At 42.7% G+C, this 17689-nt stretch overlaps 1 protein-coding gene across 1 annotated transcript; it reads right to left on the reverse strand.

Annotated features, from left to right (window-relative positions):
* Nucleotides 1-10346: 10346 nt before the first annotated feature.
* On the reverse strand, nt 10347-10701 carry LOC128596572 (phosphatidylinositol N-acetylglucosaminyltransferase subunit Y-like). The gene is made up of 2 exons (XM_053606150.1): nt 10689-10701; nt 10347-10588 (listed from the first exon to the last, which is right to left on the reverse strand). The coding sequence occupies exons 1-2, from the start codon at nt 10699-10701 to the stop codon at nt 10347-10349; spliced, it is 255 nt and encodes an 84-aa protein (XP_053462125.1).
* Between the last annotated feature and the right edge of the window lie 6988 nt (nt 10702-17689).

Consider the following 17689-nt stretch of genomic DNA (forward strand, 5'->3'; position numbering starts at 1 on the left):
ATCCTCTGCAATTTAACAAAAACTCCTAAGAGAACTGATAGACTAAATTGAACAGGCAATTAGAAGCCCTGAGAATAAAGGCATAGAAAATCTCCCCTCGAGTAATTAACTGTGTTCTGTGTAGTCTTTTGTGTTTCTATACCCTTTCTCTCCAAAAAATCAAGTCTAGGTCAAAGATCGGAACCAGTTCCCCTCAAACCAAGGTAGAAAGAACCCTACACCATCATCCAGACCACACCCACAGGATCAAAGATGAAAGAGATTATTGCCTAGATCCATCACAATAGGCTAAAGAAAACTGTGAAAAGCAAAAACAGGTTCAGCCAACCTCTGTATGGTAACTTTTGAGGTGGTCAACATGCTCTGCTTCAGCCACATACTGGAAGCTGGCTGATCAATGTATGGCTGAAACCTGAGGAAATTCCTCGTGGGACTTGTCTTAATTAAACTTTGAACTTTAGAAAAGAAAAAAATATGTGCACCCACATCTATAAGATAGAAGTCTTTTACTAACCTATTCCCAGAAATGGGAGACTAATTTAATGGGACATAAGAAAATGTACTTGGATCTGTTTTTTCTTAGTCGTTCTCATCCTAGTTTATATTCTTGGACGTCTTTCAGCCATCTTATTCTAGATTACTAATCCACTATCTTCACAGTTACTAACTCAGCTCTTTCTATGTGAAACTTCTAGGGAAGTTTCAGACAAGGAGAATGAAGGAGCTAAGGAAATTTTACCCCAAAATATGATTCCTTGCTATAAAGAATGTTTTCAGTGAAAAGGCCATTTTTGATTAGAAAGCACCAGCCTCTCCTCTATAAACCCTGAGTAACCTGATTTAGATTCACAAAAGGGGCTTCTGAACTCCTTATCACATGCTAATAGACCAGGCCCTAAGGCCATTTGAAGCATAATACCTGTCTCTCAGGTTAATTTACTAATCAATCTGTTTCCCTCCATCTACACATATCCCCTTAGCAACCACTTGCTGCACGTATACTTTCCAGTTTCTCTCCCCCCTCCCTTCTAAAAGGCATCTTTAAAAGCCACTGAATAAGGCCAGGTGTGGTGGCTCACGCCTGTAGTCCCAGAGCTGTGGGAGGCTGAGGCAGGTGGATTATCTGAGCTCAGAGGTTCAAGACCAATATGAGCAGCAGTGAGCCAGAGTAAGACCCTGTCTCTACTAACAATATCAAAAACAGCCAGCATGGCCAGAGGAAGAAGAAAATCAACAACAAAGGAGTACTTCAAACAAAGAAGAATGAACAAGCAAACTGAAATTAAAAATTAAAAAAAAAAGCCACTGAATATCACTGAAACTTTGGGAAATCATTCTTGTGGTTCCCTCCATGTGCATGGAGGAAAGGAAATAAACCTTTCTCTTATTAATCTACCATAACTGTGAGTTGATCTTTTCAGTGAACCAACCTAGGGGACAAGGCCAAGTTTCCTTCAGACTCCCCTTCAGACAAGAGACTGGTTTCAGTAACTTTCTCCTGATAAGAAGACTAGAGACCATGGACTACTTCTGATTGATTTACAGAGGCTGAACACAAGTGCTTTTGTGTCCTTGCTTCACTTTTTGACATAAAGGGCTTAATGTGATAACATTTAAATGGTAAGTCTCCACCCCAAAGTGAACACAGATTGTATGTAACACACATACATTCAACCGACTCACATGCAACCCTCACTTCATGGATCTTCCTATTCAATAGTGACCTATTGAATATGTATGTTCAGCCAACCCAATCTGCTCAGCATAAACTCCTCTTCCTTCCTCCGCAAAAGTGCCTCTCTGGTTTCTACTGGAATTTATGCTTTTCATTCTGTCCCAGTGGCCAGCCTGCAGATTATAACCCTTTGTAGGAAATAAAGTCTTTTTCCTAAAACCACATAGAGTGAGAATGAGATGAGTCATTCAGGTGAGGGCTGAGACTACACAGCTCGTCTGCTGGGTTTAGGTCCTACATGACATTCACCTCATGTCTCCCATTCTTGTTGTTTTGTAAATTCAGTTTTAACCTAAAAGTGTATATCTTGAGTAGTTTAGGGCAATTGATTTGGAAGATTAACCTTTGAATTGGAATGTTTGGGGTCCTGGGTTATGTTGACTATGTATTATGGGTCATGGGTTATGCTGATTATTGTTGTTTAAGATAAGAGTTAACATGTTTTTTTTTTTTGTTAACATGGTTTTTTAAAATGTGATTTTGGAAATGAAAAGAACAGAACAGTCTTGGAGAGGCTGCTGTGCTGTCACTGTTCTCCAGAATGCCAGCCTTCTGACAAAGTTTTGTGGACCTATCCCCATCTCTGCTTATTGGCTGACAGTGACAGGCGGCCGTACCCTCTTTATCCAGTAACATCCCTAAGTTACTTTTAAGTTGGCATTTTGGATTTTTTTTTTTTTTGGGCGGGGGACAGTCTCACACTATTGCCCAGGCTAGAGTGCTGTGGCATCAAACTAGCTCACAGCAACCTAAAAGTCTTGGGCTCAAGTCATCCTCCTGCCTTGGCTTCCGGAGTATCTGGGACTACAGGTATCCACCCAATTTTTCTATTTTTAGTAGAGCTAGGATCTCACTCTTGCTCAGGCTGGTTTCAAAATTCTCAAGCAATCTTCCTGCCTTGGCCTCCTTGAGTGCTAGGATTACAGATGTGAGTCACCGCACCCAAGTGGCATTTTGGATTTTAGGAGAGGCCAACCTTGCAGGTTTTGTTTACCAGGCTCTGCAGTCAATTCTACTGTGTGGGTTTAGCCAATATGAGATCCTGGAAGGAGAATGAAATATTAGATGAGTGGAAAAGGCAACCAAAGATTTTTTCTCCCCCTTTTTTATTTTACTTATTTATTTTTTAGGCACAGTGTCTCACTCTGTTGCCCAGGCTGCACTACAGTGCTACAATCATAGCTCACTGCAGCCTTGAACTTCTGGGCTCAAGCAAGCTTCCTGTCTTAGCCTCCCAAGTGGGTAGGACTATAGACATGCACCACTACACATGGCTAATTATTTTTTCAGAGGTGGGGTCTCACTATGTTGCCCAGATTGGTTTTATACTCCTGGTCTCAAATGTTCCTCTTGCCTCAGGCTCCCAAAGTGCTGGGCTTACATGAGCCACTGCGCTGGGCCTATGCCTTTATCTGCATTTGGCAATATCTCTTGTAGAAATAAGTCTCTGCTATGACTTCAGCCACCTCTGGGCAGGCCAAGTATGGTCCATTTACAGAAACCTCCTTCCTGTGTCTCAACAGCCTGCTGCTGCTAACACCTGACTTCTCAGTTTCCTCCCTGGCTGTCCTGTGGCTACTAATTCCTCTTTACATGTTTGTTTGTTTGTTTGTTTGTTTGAGACAGTCTCACTATGTTGCCCTCGGTAGAGAACCATGGCGTTACAGCTCTCACGGCAACCTCAAACTCTTGGGCTTAAGCGATTTTCTTGCCTCAGCCTCCCAAGTAGCTGGGACTACACACGCCCACCACAATGCCTAGCTATTTTTTGGTTGTGGTTGTTGTTTGGCAGGCTCTGGTTGGGTTCAAACCCACCAGCTCTGGTGTAAGTGGCTGGCCCCCTAGCAGGTGTGCTACAGGCGCTGAGCCAAATCCTCTTTAAGTAACCTTGGTTTTCCTGGAAAGATTGAAACCCTGGTGCCTGGAAAGGAATGCATTGGTAAAACTGTGGCCATTCTGGGGGCATGAAAAATGGTTTTTATCCTGAAGTGAAGAGATGTCAAAATCCCACTGACATATCCCATCCTAGACAGTGGGTTCCTGGTAGACATGTGTCCATTACAAGCTGGTATGGAAGCACGATGACAGTGGCATGTTTCCACACTGGAGAGAGGCCAGGAACAGGTCATCTACATATTAAATCAGCACCAATTGGTCATGAAACCCAATGTCTTCTAAAACCTTTTAAAGAATTTGGAAGACTTTACAAAGGGGCTGCTGCAGACACCTTGGCCCTGGAGCCCACTGCAGCCACTGTGTATGTGCCCACGAATGCTACCTACCAATGGCACAGCTCCCCAAACCCGTGTATGCACCCATATCTTGCCCTGGTAGCCACCCATGTACATGCCACAAGCGCCAGCCCACACAGCAGTGCACACAAATCCAGCTACCCCTGCCTTCCTTTGCCAGCCCACACTAGCAACCACAGCCATACCTGTCCATGCCACTAGCTCTAGCCTACACAGCCACCAAATTCCTGGGTTCAAGCAATCCTCCTGCCTCAGTCTCCCGTGTAGCTGGGACTCCAGACACCTGCTGCAATGCTCAGCTAATTTTTCTATTTTTAGTGGAGACTGGATCTTCCTCTTGCTCAGGCTGGTCTCAAACTCCTAAGCTCAAGCAATCCACCCACCTCAGCCTCCCAGAGTGCTAGGACTACAGGTGTGAGCCACCATGCCTGGCCCTTTGTGGGGTTTCCAGACCACACTCTAACTCTAATGGCTCCACAGTGGTGGGATGGTGATTTGACAGAGAGTCCCCATGGCATTTCTAGAGACATCATGTTTGGGAAATAGAGTAGAAGCAAAAAGGAACTTGAAACCAGATGGCAAGTAGCCAAATTCTTTCTGATTAGAACTTGGGAGTTACTTTCCAATCATCAGTGCCTGGGCCAGAAAATTCTTAGAACCTCAACTTGGGGTAAGACTAACCTGATTCATTCACCCTGAGATCTAGAACAACCCCCAAGATTTGGGGTCACTCACACCACCCAGTCTCCTCCTAAAGATTCTGAGACTATGTGATTCTCAAAGAATGTCCTTGAGAAATTGGATGTAGCATTATCCACACCCACTGATCAAAGTTCCAGCCCTTTAGGGCGGTGCCTGTGGCTCAAAGGAGTAGGGTGCCTGCCCCATATGCCGGAGGTGGCAGGTTCAAACCCAGCCCTGGCCAAAAAAAAAAAAAAAAAATGTTCCAGCCCTTTACCTGTCTCCTTCCAATCCTCCCAGAGCAGTGGTTCTCAACCTTCCTAATGCTGCAACCCTTTAATACAGTTCCTGTGGGTCGCGACCCACAGGGTGAGAACCACAGTCCTAGAGCCCCCTCCGGAGTGAAGATGCCACGATGCTGCACCTTGGGTAAAGAGGACCCCAGAGCCAAACATCATCTCATCCCCCCTGTAGCTCCCAAACTTCAACTTAATTCATTTCTCCTTGTTTCATTCCCTCCTCTTTCCTACCTAATCACCTCCAAGACTGACTAGGCAGGCTGCCTGGGGCCTGCCTAAACGGAGCCTGTGCTGGCAGAGCCCCAAAAGATACTCCCCACCTTTAAACCCTGCAATCCTCCCCTTTGCCCAGACTTGTCACATTCTCAGCCCTGCTTCCTTCCCCCACAGTAACTGCTGCATAACCATCTTCCTCCTCCAGTGGTCAAAGGGAACCACGGGTAAGGACAAGGACAAGGAAGAATGACGAGGAAGGAGGTGCCCTTGGGAACAAAGGCTGGGAACTGAGTTTCTGTTGCCCCTTGGATGCTCACCAACAATGTCTGCCCCAGATGTTCCTGTTGGCTCAGGGCTGTGGCTGTGCCAGCCAGCAGCCAGGCATAGGGACGGGATCTACAACCCCTTGGGGCAGCACTGCATGGATGACACCGTCTTGGCCCGGAACCAGACCCACATCTGTGGACCCCACTGCGCCTTCTGGCCCTGCTTTGACCTCTGCTGCGTGGAGTCCTCTGGTCCCCAGAGGAAGTTTCTTGTGAAGTTGAAGGTTCTAGGTGTGAAGTCCCAGTGTCCTTCATTCCCCACCTCCTGGATCTATCCCAGGTAAAAGGCCCTAATTTGTTATGACCAAAGTAAGGGGTGAGTGATACCAGGAGCTTGAATAGCACATTTTGCCTTATTGTTTTATCTCTGGACAATTCAAAACTTTTTAATCTTCTCATCTGTCTCATAATTCCTTACCTTTTTCTTTTTTCTTTTCCCTTTCTTTCTTTCTGTTTTTTTTTTTTTTTAGAAAGAGTTTCTCTCTACCACCCTGGGCAGAGTGCCCTGGCCACCATAGTTCACAGCAACCTCAAACTCTTTGGCTTTAGGGACCCTTTGCCTCAGCTTCTCTAGTAGCTGAGACTACAGGCACCTGCCAAAACGCCCCAATAGTTTTTCAATTTTTTTTTTTTTTTTTTTGTAGAAATAGAGTCTCACTTTACTGCCCTCGGTAGAGTGCCATGGTGTCACACGGCTCACAGCAACCTCCAGCTCTTGGGCTTACGTGATTCTTTTGCCTCAGCCTCCCGAGCAGCTGGGACTACAGGCGCCCGCCACAACGCCCGGCTATTTTTTTGTTGCAGTTTGGCCGGGGCTGGGTTTGAACCCGCCACCCTCAGCATATGGGGCTGGCACCCTACTCACTGAGCCACAGGCGATGCCCTAGTTTTTCAATTTTTAGTAGAGACAGGGTCTTGTTCTTGCCCAGGCTGGTCTCAAACTCCTGAGTTCAAGTGATCCTCCCTCCTCAGCCTCCCAGAGTGCTAGGATTACAGGCCTGAGTCACAGTGCCTGGCCTTTCTCACTTTTTCTTTCTCTACAACTGAGGAAAAAGTTTCTAGTCAAGATCCCCAAGAAATGTTGGTGTTTGTCACACTGAGCTCAGACCCCAACCTAAGCCAAGAGGATGGGGAGGTAAAGATGGTTTCCTTCTCAGTAAACAAGGACTTTCAGATAGCTGTAACAAATGTTATCAGTGTGCTGAAGTATTTCAAGGGAAACATGAATATAATAGGATGAAACGAAAGAAATGAATGAGATGAAAGGTGCAAAGCTGACCTAACTGAAAGTTATAGACCTGGCCCACCTTACCGGTGCCATGGAAAATTTACTGTGCGAGATTAAGGACAGATTAGACATGGCAGAAAAACAATGTACTGAAAGATCTATCAACACCCACCTTTAGATGCTCAGAGTCCCCAGTGACATGCCCTGTGACTCTGTTTCCTCATCTATTAAAACAGAGGTGATAATACCCATCTCAGGGAGCTGTCAAGGCGCATCTTGGGGAAAATGCTCAGAACATGGAGGCTGGAATGAGCACTATGGGAAGAAAATTCTTGGGAATTTTCTAAGCATTGCAAAGTTTGTGGGCTCGGCACCTGTCGCTCAGTGGCTAAGGCGCCGGCCACATACACCAGAGCTGACAGCCCAGGGCCTGCCAAACAACAATGACAACTGCAACAAAAAATAGCCAGGTATTGTGGCCGGTGGCTGTAGTCCCAGCTATTTGGGAGGCTAAGGCAAGAGAATCGCTTAAGCCCAAGAGTTTGAAGTTGCTGTGAGCTGTGAAACCACGACACTCTACCGAGGGTGACACACTGAGACTGTGTAAAAAAAAAAAAAGAAAGAAAGTGTTCCTTTCTCTTCACATCCACGCCAGCATCTGCAGTTTTGAGATTTTGTTTTATGGGCCATTCTAACTGGGGTTAGATGATATGTCAGGGTGGTTTTAATTTGCATTTCTCTAATAATTAGGAATGATGAGCATTTTTTCATGATTGTTAGCCATTCCTGTCTTCTTTAGAGAAGGTTCTGTTCATCTCTCTTCCCCATTGACGTATGGGATTGTTGGTTTTTTTCTTGTGGATTAAGTTAAATTCTGCATAGATCCTAGTTTTTAAGCTATTGTTTGATTCAGAATATGCAAATATCCTTTCCCATTGTGTAGGTTGTCTATTTACTTTTGTTGTTGTCTCCTTAGTTGTACAGAAGCTTTTCAGTTTAATTAAATCCCATTTGTTTATTATTGTTGTTGTTGCTATTGCCATGGCAGTTTTCTTCATAAAGTCTTTCCCCAGGCCAATATCTTCCAGTGTTTTTCCTATGCTTTCTTTGAGGATTTTTATCATTTCCTGCCTTAAATTTAAGTCCTTTATCCATCTTCAATCAATTTTTGTGAGTGGAGAAAGGTGTGGGTCCAGTTTCAGTCTTTTTCATGTGGATATCCATTTTTCCCAGCATCATTTATTGAATAGGGAGTCTTTCCCCCAGTGGATGTTCTTGTTTGGTTAATCGAAGATTAGGTGGTTGCAAGTTGTTGGTTTCCTTTCCTGGTTTTCTATTTGATTCCTAATGTCTATGTCTCTATTTTTGTGCCAGTACCATGCTGTCTTGACCACTATGGCTTTGTAGTATAGCCTAAAATCTGGTATGGTGTTAACCCAGCTTTGTTTTTATTACTAAGAACTGCCTTAGCTATACGTTTTTTTTTCTAGTTCCATACAAAAAGCAGAATCATTTTTTCCAAGCCTTGAAAATAGGAAAAAAAAAAAATCTGCAATATTCCCATCAGCCGGGACTCAAGGCTTATTTCATCATACTACAGGACATATTCTTACCCTGAGGACAAGAAACTTACAGCATATGAGGCTTATATAATTAGAAATGAGTTGACCATTTAATAATTAAATATAACCCTGTTTTGATAAGCTAAGTGAGACTGTGAATTTTGAACAGACCTAGTGCCTAATTCTTCATTCTCCTAAAAGTTTACTCTCCCGTTCACTTAGCTGGAAATATCTTCAATGGTCAAAACTACTCATAGGAAATGATTTTCTGCAACATATATTTCACTTACATCAAAAATTTTGGGACATGCCTGTGGCTCAAGGGGGTAGGGTGCCGGCCCCATATGCTGAAGGTGCCAGGTTTCAAACCCAGCCCTGGCCAAAAAAAAAACTGCAAAAAAAAAAAAAAGAAAAGAAAAAATTTGGTTAAGGTAATTTGTATTGAATAATAATTTTTTTTTTTGCCAGAATTAACTTACAGAGGAAATGCAGGACTAATTATAACTTCAATGATGCAATAACACTATGGAGACTGCAGCTTTGTAGTAACAGAAAGATTGAAATAATTTTTAAAAAAACAAACACAAAATCTGGGGCTAAAAATGTACAATAAACACAGTTTTACATGCAATAAATAGATGGTATAAACAGCAGAACTGATCAGGAAAAAAAAAATCTGTGAACTTACAGACAGGTTATTTGAAAATACACAGAGCTGGGCGGCACCTGTGGCTCAGTGAGTAGGGAGCTGGCCTCATATAGCAAGGGTGGTGGGTTCAAACCTGGCCCCAGCCAAACTGCAACAACAACAACAAAAAAAGTAGTCGGTGGGCAGCGCCTGTGGCTCAGCAGGTAAGGTGCCGGCCCCATATGCCGAGGGTGGCGGGTTCAAACCCAGCCCCGGCCAAACTGCAACAAAAAAATAGCCGGGCGTTGTGGCGGGCACCTGTAGTCCCAGCTACTCAGGAGTCTGAGTCAAGAGAATCGCCTAAGCCCAAGGATTTGGAGGTTGCTGTGAGCTGTGTGATGCCACAGCACTCTACCGAGGGCAATAAGGTGAGACTCTGTCTCTACAAAAAAAAAAAAAAAGTAGTTGGGTGTTGTGGCGGACACCTATAGTCCCAGCTGCTCGGGAGGCTGAGGCAAGAGAATCGCATAAGCCCAAGAGCTGGAGGTTGCTGTGAGCTGTGACATCATAGCACTCTACTGAGGGTGACAAAGTGAGATTCTGTCTCTAAAAAAAATAAGAAAATAAGAAAAAAAGATACAGAGGAGAAAAAAGGAAAAAGAATGAAGAAAGCTTATAGAATTTATGAGACAGAATGAGCATACCCTCCCCTACTCTCTCCCTCTCGCTCTCCCACCCATCTTCTCTTGCTAACAGACACCCGGTAGAAACTCTATTTCAGTATTTTTCCAACTTTTTTTTGTATCTCAGGTCACACTTGCATCTATAGTTCAACTTCTGCAGCACACTTAAATTATGTTGATCCAAAAAAAGTTAAAAAAATACATAACTTTTTTGATTTACTTATTAACACAAACATTTGGCACCATTGTGGACAAAAAATAAACAATTTATTATAAGTTATAAGAAAAAGATAACTAAAACTTTTCTAAGTACACAAAATTTCCATTTTATTTTATGATTTTATATCACAATAGTGCAAATGCATTTCTCTACAACCATTCCAACATAGATCCTGTGACTTTATCTAATACCTTGAAGCTATACAAAATTTCAAATGACTAAATTTTAGATGAATAAGAAATAGTCATCAGATGTGTTAATCTCCAACAAGACACTGCCAAAATCTTTCTCCTGATACAGGAGTTATAAGTCAGAACCTTCAAAAAACAAGGGCAGAACAAGGGTATAATACAAGAAACTTGTGTAGCGTAAGCCGCCCAGAGTCCTAAGCCTGATATAAGCAAGGCAAAAGCATCTGTCCTGAAACCTAAATGGGTCTCCAGTGTTTCCACTCAGTTCAGCTTTCAAAGATAGACACCCAAGGCTTATCAGTATACTATCTTGGCTCTCCTTCCATTAATTATGCCAGAAAAGTTTAATAACCATCCAAGTCCAAAGGTGGAAGAACATATACGCTGGTAAGGTGATGGGCAGGAGAAGACTGTCAAAATAAAGACTGGCTGGGCTAGTGCAGCCGTGTGGGAAGTTTTCTTCCACAGAGGCTGAGTAGAACAGTCCTGCTACAGTGATCAGTGGAATAAGAACAGTCAATGTAGGAAGAGACAAACATTCTTCTCCTCCACTTATTACCCCCCACCCTGCTTTAAAAGGTATACAGTATTAAGAAAATTTAGTTGCTGTAGTGCTTTAAAAAAAAAATTATGGCCTAGTGCTGCTCAATTTCTTCTTGCTTCTTACTTTGACATGTCATCCTAGCTGCCTGTGGTATCATAATTAGGAATCCCATCAATGATTGAACAGGATATTCCCAGCTATTTATTAATCAATTCATTTGTTGATGCTTCGTATCTGAGTGGCTTCTTGGAGAGCGGGCACATCAGGAACTCCAGCAGTGCTGGGTCAAAGCCGCTCCAGTCTACAGAGGGCCTTGACCTCAACGCAAATAAGCACCTTTGGGCAAAGGCAGACATCTGTGCACATGTTCCCTGCAGAGCCAAGGTGGCCGTGCAGCATGCTGGGCTCAGCACTGTCCGGCAGCCGACAACCTGCCGGGCCCAGCTTCAACAACTAAAATTCTTTAAAAACTTACTTATATTTATTTTCTGTTTATTATAATTTAACATTTAATGAGATATCTGAGCTTAATTTTTTTTAGAATATCTTCTTTGCAAGGTAAATTCTGTATAAGCATACTCTTAAATCTTTTTCCAAGGATTCTAGCCATGATCAGTTTTTGTTTATAATATTAATTGCATAAAAAGCTCCCTTCACACAAATATGTTGAGAATGGAAGAAGTGTTTCTATTGCTTTTTGCAATATTTGGAAATTCACCCTTGAGAGATAACCAAAAGGTTTTATTTAAACATTGTCAAATATTAAATGTTGAATATTTTCATTGCAATCCTCCACCATTTCTTAATCTATTAACTCTTCCTCTTCTGTAATATTTAAATTTGCTGATTACGTGCACTTAAAACAAAGTGATTTCTCTTTCAATCCAGAGATGATATGTCAAGTGGAGGTGCAGGAAAATACTTTTGCAAAAATTGTTTAAATCAAAGGTTTGTAAAATTTGTTCAATAAGATTTTTATCCAGGCTCGGCACCCATAGTACAGTGGTTACAGCACCAGCCACATACACCAAAGTTGGCGGGTTTGAACCCAGCCTGTTCCAGCTAAACAACAATGACAACTGCAACAAAAAATACCGGGGGTGGGGGAGAGGAGACAAGATGGCTGACTGAAGCCAGCTTTCCACAGAGACTCCCGTCCCGAAGGAGAGTTAAAGGACAAAAATTCAGCAAGTAACCTGGTGGATTTGAGCTGCACTAAGAGAGAAGGTTGTAGAACACATGTCAACCCCACTGAGGCGAGCTGCGACCACAAGGATACAAACAAAAGGTACAAAATCCATCACCAAGCAGATGGGAGTCCCCTCCCCCATGAGAACGGCTCAGAGTGCCCCACAAACAACTGGTCAGAGTTCAAAGGTCTTCCCATTACACTCCACGGGAGAGACCCTCTAAAAACTGGACCTACCTCCCCTACTAGGGTGCCACGGCGTCCTCCAGCCAGGCATAAAACTGTATAAACTGTATATAGTCTCTACCTGGAGTTCTGAGCTCCCAGCGCTCTCCTTCACTCACACTGGGGTCTGCAGGCCAGTCCCAGTCGGTGGGCGGAGAGGGAACTGCACCCGAGTGGCAGTTCCCTGAGGCACGGTGCAGCAGCCGTCTTTTGGTGACGATACAGCCAGGCATAGAACTGTGCAGAGCTCTGTGTGTTCTCTGCCCGCAACCCCAGGCTCCCAGCGCTCCCCTCTGCTGTCGCTCCAAGGTCTGGAGGCCTGTCCCCCAGGGGTCCAGACCCTTGGGCGATTGCTCGAGGGGTGTAGACAGAGCTGGGCTGCGGCCTGTCGGTGCAGACTCTGGGGTATGGGAGCGGAGGAGGGGAGCTACACCGGAGCAGCCGTTGCCTGAGCCATGGAGCAGCAGCCCTGTTTTGCTAGCAATACAGCTCACTACCGAATATTCTGAAGCCACACCCCCTGTCTCCCTGGGCAACCAGAGACTCTGAGTTTGCCTGAGGCAACTCCAACTTGCAAACCAGGGAAACTCCCAGGGTGGGGCTGACCCAGAGGTCCGCTTTACTAAACCTAAGACGCACCTGGCCCTCAGGGGCTCGTCAGCTATAGACAATACAAGAGCAAAGACAAGCTGATTTGGAGCTCAATTCACTTCTCTTCTGCAGGGGAACCACAGAGTTGTTCTGTTCTGTTCTGTCAGTAACATTAATCAGGGGCGAGACTGGACCTGAGTGAAAACCCCTCAACCTTCATCAAGCGCCCGAGGTTGTCAGGCCTCACCTCCTCCTGCTGGAGAGAGGCAGAGCTCAGCAGCCTGGCAGACTTCCTTGCGATTCAGGCAGGTACAAACTCTTGGAGTACCGATTCACTACAGGCAACTGGGTCAGCCAACTGCAGGGCTATCAGTGACTGGATGTGAAGTGGTGCAAGGTGGGGAAGGAGGCAGCAACCTTCCCAGACTCATTTATTGGCTGGGTGGCTTCTCCTGACTCCACGCAGCACTGGAGTAAGCCACACCAGAGTAGTCACCAGACCCCTGTGATCCAGTTCCCAGAGACCTCTTAAACTCTCTCACCTGAGACAGGCGCAGACTGAGACAATTGATTTGGACCTTTTTGAACTGAACCAATCGCCTGAGGACAAATCAGGTTGTGCCCTGGGTGCACGGTGGTAGGAAGGTTTGATTTTTCTTTTCCAATTGTTTGCCAGTGGGGGGTGGGGTGACTTAATTGCTGCTATTTCTCCACAGCTGAGACTTCAATCCAAAGTGTCTGTTTCACTAGGGTGGAACAGAAACCAGCTGAAAACAAGACAGAACCACTTAGCCCCACCACACCAGACAGGGCCCCAGTTTCTCAGGCCACAACACTGTACAGGCCCTCAACAAAGCCCCAGGAGAAAAAAATCAGAGGGAGTAAAACAACCATGGGGTGGAATTAGCAGAAAAACTCCGGTAACATAAATAACCAGAATAGATCAACCCCCCCAAGGAAAGATATGGCAGATGCAATTGATGATCCCATTCATAAACAACTGGCTGAGATGTCAGAAATTGAATTCAGAATTTGGATTGCAGACAAGATTAACAAAGTGGAATTAGGAATTCAAGGAGAAATTCAAAAGCTGTCTCAAGAATTTAACAAATTTAAAGACAAAACCACCAAAGACTTAGACACACTGAAGCAAGAATTTGCAGCCCTCAAAGATATGAAAAATACAGTAGAATCCCTCAGCAACAGAATGGAGCAAGCAGAAGAAAGGATCTCTGACATCGAAGATAAAGCCTTTGAATGCTCCCAAACTCTCAAAGAGGAAGAGAAATGGAGAGCAAAAATGGATCATTCTGTCCGAGAGCTCTGGGATAATTCGAAGAAGGCAAATATCCAACAGAAACAGATGAAGTGGCCTCACTAGGCACAGAGGCCCTTCTGCATGAAATTATGAAAGAGAATTTTCCAGACATGCCTAGAGATTCTGAAATTCAGATAGCAGACAGCTTCAGAACCCCAGCATGACTCAACCCCAATAAGACACCCCCCAGGCATATCATAGTTAACTTCACTAAAGTTAATATGAAGGAGAAAATCCTCAAAGCTGCCAGGAGAAAGAAAACCATTACCTTCAAAGGCAAGAATATTAGAATGACTGCAGATCTCTCTGCTGAAACTTTTCAAGCCAGAAGAGGGTGGTCACCGACTTTTAATCTCCTAAAGCAAAATAACTTTCAATCCTGGATCTTGTATCCAGCTAAATTGAGTTTCATTTATGATGGAGAAATTAAATACTTTAATGACATTCATATGTTGAAGAAATTTGCCATAATAAAACCAGCTCTTCAGGATATTCTCAGACCTATCCTCCATAATGACCAACCCAATCCTATACCACAAAAGTAAACTCACTCAGAAACTTCAGATCAAACTCCAATTTCCACACTGGTGAAAGGATTAAAAATGCCCACTGGACTTTTGAAAAACTCGATACCCAAAACTTCAGACTTATCAATATTCTCCATTAATGTGAACAGCTTAAACTGTCCTTGAAAGAGGCATAGTTAGCTGATTGGATACAAAAACTCAGGCCAGATATTTGTTGCATACAAGAGTCACATCTTAACTTAAAAGACAAATACAGATTCAGGGTGAAAGGATGGTTGTCCATATTTCAGGCAAATGGTAATCAGAAAAAAGCAGGTGTTGCAATTTTATTTGCAGATACAATAGGCTTTAAACCAACAAAAGTAAGGAAGGACAAGAATGGTCACTTCATATTTGTTAAGGGTAACACTCAATATGATGAGATCTCAATTATTAATATCTATGCACCCAACCAGAATGCACCTCAATTTATAAGAGAGACTCTAACAGACATGAGCAACTTGATTTCCTCCAGCTCCATAATCGGAGATTTCAACACTCCTTTGCCAGTGTTAGATTGATCCTCCAACAAGAAGCTGAGCAAAGAAATCTTAGATTTAAACCTAACCATCCAACATTTGGATTTAGCAGACATCTACAGAACATTTCATCCCAACAAAACTGAATACACATACTTCTCATCAGCCCTTGGAACTTACTCCAAAACTGATCACATCTTAGGTCACAAGTCTAACCTCAGTAAATTTAAAGGAATAGAAATTATTCCATGCATCTTCTCGGACCACCATGGAATAAAACTTGAACTGAGTAACAACAGGAATCTGCATACTCATACAAAAACATGGAAGTTAAATAACCTTATGCTGAAGGATAGCTGGGTCAGAGACGAGATTAAGAAAGAAATCACCAATTTTTCGCCAACAACGAAGACACGAACTATCAGAACCTCTGGGACACCGCAAAGGCAGTTCTAAGAGGGAAATTTATAGCACTACAAGCCTTCCTCAAGAGAACAGAAAGAGAGGAAGTTAACAACTTAATGGGACATCTCAAGCAACTGGAAAAGGAAGAACATTCCAACCCCAAACCCAGTAGAAGAAAAGAAATAACCAAAATTAGAGCAGAATTAAATGAAATTGAAAACAAAAGAATAATACAACAGATCAATAAATCAAAAAGCTGGTTTTTCGAAAAGCTCAATAAAATAGATAAACCTTTGGCCAACCTAATCAATAAAAAAAGAGTAAAATCTCTATCTCAATCAGAAACAACAAAGATGAAATAACAACAGACTCCTCAGAAATCAAAAAAATCCTTAATGAATATTACAAGAAACTTTATTCTCAGAAATATGAAAATCTGAAGGATATTGACCAATACTTGGAAGCACGTCACCTTCCAAGACTTAGCCAGAATCAAGTGGAAATGTTGAACAGGCCCATATCAAGTTCGGAAATAGCATCAACCATACAAAACCTCCCTAAAAAGAAAAGCCCGGGACCAGATGGTTTCACGTCTGAATTCTACCAAACCTTTAAAGAGGAATTAGTACCTATATTACTCAACTTGTTCCAAAAGGTAGAAAAAGAAGGAAGACTACCCAACACGTTCTATGAAGCAAACATCACCCTGATCCCCAAACCAGGAAAAGACCCAACAAGAAAAGAAAATTATAGACCGATATCACTAATGAATATAGATGCAAAAATATTCAACAAGATCCTAACAAACAGAATCCAGCAACACATCAAACAAATTATACATCATGACCAAGTCGGTTTTATCCCAGGATCTCAAGGCTGGTTCAGTATATGTAAATCTATAAATGTAATTCAGCACATAAATTAAAAAACAAAGACCATATGATTCTCTCAATCGATGCAGAAAAAGCTTTTGATAATATCCAGCATCCCTTCATGATCAGAACACTTCAGAAAATCGGTATAGAAGGGACATTTCTTAAACTGATAGAGGCCATCTACAGCAAACCCACACCCAATATCATATTGAATGGAGTTAAATTGGAATCATTTCCACTGAGATCAGGAACCAGACAAGGCTGCCCACTGTCTCCATTGCTTTTTAACATTGTAATGGAAGTTTTAGCCACTGCAATTAGGGAAGAAAAGGCAATCAAGGGTATCCATATAGGGTCAGAAGAGATCAAACTTTCGCTCTTCGCGGATGGTATGATAGTATATCTGGAAAACACTAGGGACTCTACTACAAAACTTTTAGAAGTGATCAAGGAATACAGCAGCGTCTCAGGTTACAAAATCAACACTCATAAATCGGTAGCCTTTATATATACCAACAACAGTCAAGTTGAAAAAACAGTTAAGGACTCTATCTCATTCACAGTAGTGCCAAAGAAGATGAAATATTTGGGAATTTATCTAACAAAGGACGTGAAAGATCTCTATAAAGAGAACTATGAAACTGTAAGAAAAGAAATAGCTGAAAATATTAACAAATGGAAAAACATACCATGCTCATGGCTGGGAAGAATCAATATTGTTAAAATGTCTATACTACCCAAAGCAATATATAATTTCAATGCAATCCCTATTAAAGCTCCACTGTCATACTTTAAAGATCTTGAAAAAACATTACTTCGTTTTATATGGAATCAGAAAAAACCTCGAATAGCCAAGACATTACTCAGAAATAAAAACAAAGCAGGAGGAATTACGCTACCAGACCTCAGACTATACTACAAATCAATAGTGATCAAAACAGCATGGTATTGGCACAAAAACAGAGAAGTAGATGTCTGGAACAGAATAGAGAACCAAGAGATGAATCCAGCTACTTACCATTATTTAATCTTTGACAAGCCAATTAAAAACATTCAGTGGGGAAAAGATTCCCTATTTAACAAATGGTGCTGGTGAACTGGCTGGCAACCTGTAGAAGACTGAAAGTGGACCCACACCTTTCACCATTAACTAAGATAGACTCCCACTGGATAAAAGATTTAAACTTAAGACATGAAACTATAAAAATACTAGAGGAGAGTGCAGGGAAAACCCTTGAAGAAATCGGACTGGGCGAGTATTTTATGAGGAGGACCCCCCAGGCAATTGAAGCAGCTTCAAAAATACACAATTGGGACTTGATCAAACTAAAAAGCTTCTGCACAGCCAGGAACACAGTAAGTAAAGCAAGCAAACAACCCTCAGAATGGGAGAAGATATTTGCAGGTTATGTCTCTGACAAAGGTTTAATAACCAGAATTCACAGAGAACTCAAACACATTAGCAAGAATAGAACA

Source organism: Nycticebus coucang, chromosome 10 (assembly GCF_027406575.1).
Source record: "Nycticebus coucang isolate mNycCou1 chromosome 10, mNycCou1.pri, whole genome shotgun sequence".
Classification (NCBI taxonomy): domain Eukaryota; kingdom Metazoa; phylum Chordata; class Mammalia; order Primates; family Lorisidae; genus Nycticebus; species Nycticebus coucang.